Source organism: Austrofundulus limnaeus, unplaced genomic scaffold (genome assembly GCF_001266775.1).
Source record: "Austrofundulus limnaeus strain Quisiro unplaced genomic scaffold, Austrofundulus_limnaeus-1.0 Scaffold347, whole genome shotgun sequence".
Lineage (NCBI taxonomy): Eukaryota > Metazoa > Chordata > Actinopteri > Cyprinodontiformes > Rivulidae > Austrofundulus > Austrofundulus limnaeus.
The window spans coordinates 363,807-367,155 of record NW_013952749.1 but is presented as its reverse complement, the minus strand read 5'-3'; the positions used below and the strand labels follow the sequence as shown (position 1 = coordinate 367,155).

Genomic DNA, 3,349 nt, shown 5'->3' with positions numbered 1-3,349 from the left:
TGCACAAAACAAAATTGATGTTTTTAAAAAAAACACAGAAAGAATAGCAGGGGCACAAGATTTGACAAGAAAGTTAGCTGAACCAAAAAATAACATAAAATCAAAAGATAAGACATACACTTAATAAAAAGGATTTTAATATCCTAATTGTCATCAGAGGACAGATGAGCTTTTTACTTTTTTATAATATATTATTATCAGTAAATGATTTTGTACATTTTATTTTGTTTACAATTTTATTCTCCAAAAGAAAAAAAATGTGCATGCTTTTTTGGGGCTGACATTCCCTGGTCAGATGGAGCAGAAAAAAAAGAAAAGAAAAAAAAAGAAAAGAAAAAAAGGCACATGATTGCTCTTGTCCACAGTGAGCGATAGAGTCTGGAGAAACGAAGAAGCGTAGTGGTTTGTGTGAGTGCAGGTGAAATTCCTTTTGACTGGATGACGGCCAGCCCCTTTAAAGCCTATTACACGTCTGTCCTGGCCGGTGCATTATGTCGACAGCCATTTCCTCAAATTATCTTTCAAAAGAATCAATTTTGTGTAGCTGATGACAACAGTTATCTCTTCTAATTTACTTCAGTGAGCTCTGATAAAAGTCAATAGAGACATATAGGCGCACACACGCCCCCCCCCCCCCCCCCCCCCCCCCCCAATGATTTGAGACTTTTACAGTAGAAACCCTCCCGTAGGATACAGAAGCAGTGTTGGGAGACTGCGCAGAGGTGATGTGTTCTATACATATGGCTGAAKGTCAGAAAAGTGGGCTGTTTCAAACACCACAGCTGGTCTTAATGTCTGGTTTGAACACTAAGCTCAGTTTATGCTATTCATCTTTAAGACTCAGTGTAAGAGAAGCTCYGTGAGCTGAGGAAAGATCAGTGTATTGTGGAGTCAGTCATGTGAAAAACCACACAGCTCCTGCTCGTCCCTGAGCTGTCCACATTCAAAAGCCAACTTCGACTGTAAACGCTGCCCAAATTGTTCACAAGTCTTTCTTTTTTAAATCAGTGCCTAGGATGTTTAATCCAGTTTCGAATGATCCACTTCTGGCCGGAGCATCTCTGGACCACAAGACGTAAGCCAAAATTGGCATCTTTAGACATTTCGACTTCCAAACACCGACCAGTGTCTCTGTTAATAATTGGACCGTTCTGGAGAGAGAGAAGAAAAATGAAGGGTAGGGGAGAATCAGATGTACCATTACAATAAAACTGCGTCATTATTACATCTTTATGTCTGCTATGGCAAAGACTTAGGCTGTGTCTCAAGTCATGGGTTGCAGCCAACGTTGGCCACATTTGTCGGCCGCTTACTGGCCCGTGCCGTAGGCTGTCCCAATGCGTAGGTACCTACTCATGTGGCTGACAAATGCGGCTGACAAAACCCTGAAAATATAGGCTGCACCTGAGTATCCTACGCAGCCAACGGTATCCAGAATTCATTGTGCCATCAGCAAATCAAACAACTAAAGATGGCAGCGTTTTTTTATTCAATTTTAATTTATTTTAACTTATCACGGCCCAAAGAATGTAAGTTATGCAACTGAAGAATCTTTTGATGCAATGAAATGTTAAATTGAATGCAGTACTGATACTGTAGGTAAACCCAAATTATTAATATWTTTTTATTGATTTAATGGTTTTCTATTGAAATCTAATTTTGTGAAGTTATTCCTTGAAAAAACAATTGAAGTGATTTGATATAAAACATATCACCACAGTAATGAGGCAGCATGTGGTCACACAAACATGTCTTCTGTAGACTAGACCATTTCATTTCACAACTGTTTATGCAGCCGACACAAGCAGCCTATGACGCACGTAGACTGTGACCAACGTCGGCCACAATCTACGTCGGCTGCAACCCATGATTTGAGACACAGCCRGAGAGTCTGTGGTTTWAATGTTCACCTGTGTGAAGTCCCAAAGCCTTTGAGAAACCCTCGAGACGACCTCACACTTTTTCAGACTTGGAGTACGTCCTCTGCCGTCATCGATGAGACATTTTGTGTCGGGCAGGAAAGTCGTCGACCCCAGTGGTCCAAGCTGGAGAAGGCCTTCTGAAGAGTAGCGGGCAAGCTGCAATATCAGTTAAACATTGTTACACTACAGGGTCAAGCACTATGGTAACAATCATGCTTTTAAACTATACAAAAGGAGAGGGGGGATTCAGTGCATCTCTGAAAATCACATGGTTTGTATGTAATTTATTGAGAAAATGTGTCTGAATGTGATTTATACTGATGAATTTAAGCAAAGACATTGAGAAAAAAAGACAATAAACATATTAATCTGTTTTTGTGGATTTGTTGGCCTTGTTTATCCAGGGGCCTTCAAATCAACACTACATTCCATTTAGCCTGTACTTCATCACACATCTATAAAACACATAAACTACACCTTCCCATCCTCAAACCATATGTCACAAATCAAATTTGACCAGTTTCTTATTTTGGATACCAAATGCTTGTCCCTAACAAAAGTGGTTAAATGTGTGTGTTAAGATGTGAGGTGAAACGTCTTCAAGAATCAAGATTTAAATCCATCTGCCTTTTTCTAGCTGACATTGTGTACTGGTTGAGAATCCACACCAGCCAAGCAGAAGCAAACAATAAAAAGGTTCATATTAAGAACTGTGGATGTTCAAACCAGATGAACAACCATCACTTATTATGTTTGTATGCAAAAACTACCAGGAGAATTAAAGACCAAAGGAAAACATGAATAAAACTATTTGATCTTTGACACTCTCAAATCATCTCAACAGTTTCCTTTTGGCACTTTGATGATAATTTGCTTCTTATTCAGCATAAAGACAAACAGGCACCAAGATCTTGGTGCTACTGTTTCTTTCTTTAAGTTTAAACTAAATTTTGTACAAATATTTTCACAATCATTTTGTACATTTCTCTTTATCCCTTGACAATTTCATGATGTTCCTGAGAAAACAAAAAGCCCCATCGCTGCAGCCTTGCTTAACCCTTCTTTTGAAACAAATAAGGCCAAATAATGTCATGTAAYATCCTGCATTCTAGTTCCATATTTTGTTGAGCTGCTTAGTGTACAGCACTGCATGGAAACCACAGCTCATTAAGCCAAGAATAACTCTGCAAACCAAAACTTGATCCCTCACTGTTTAATGTTGCACATGAAGGGCTTTGTGCTGATACGTATCTGTTACGTAAGGATACAGTCGAGACAAAGGAGTGATCCTCTCTGGAAAATGAGATATCAGTGATGGGACGGTTTTCAGTTTGACAGCAGCTTGTCTATTAAAATGCTGATTCAAGTGCACGCGCGCGCGCACACACACACACACACACACACACACACACACACACACACACACA

General features: G+C 39.5%; 1 protein-coding gene across 1 annotated transcript in view; it reads right to left on the bottom strand.

Moving 5' to 3' along the window:
- Positions 1–644: 644 nt before the first annotated feature.
- The window catches only part of galnt9 (polypeptide N-acetylgalactosaminyltransferase 9), a 127,923-nt gene continuing 125,218 nt past the window's right edge, over positions 645–3,349 (bottom strand). The window contains exons 10-11 of the mRNA XM_014022897.1: positions 1,911–2,078; positions 645–1,151 (exon numbers count right to left, since the gene is read on the bottom strand). Of these exons, the coding sequence (XP_013878351.1) occupies positions 1,005–1,151; positions 1,911–2,078 (315 nt within the window). The 3' untranslated portion in view covers positions 645–1,004. The remainder of the gene's footprint in view (positions 1,152–1,910; positions 2,079–3,349) is intronic.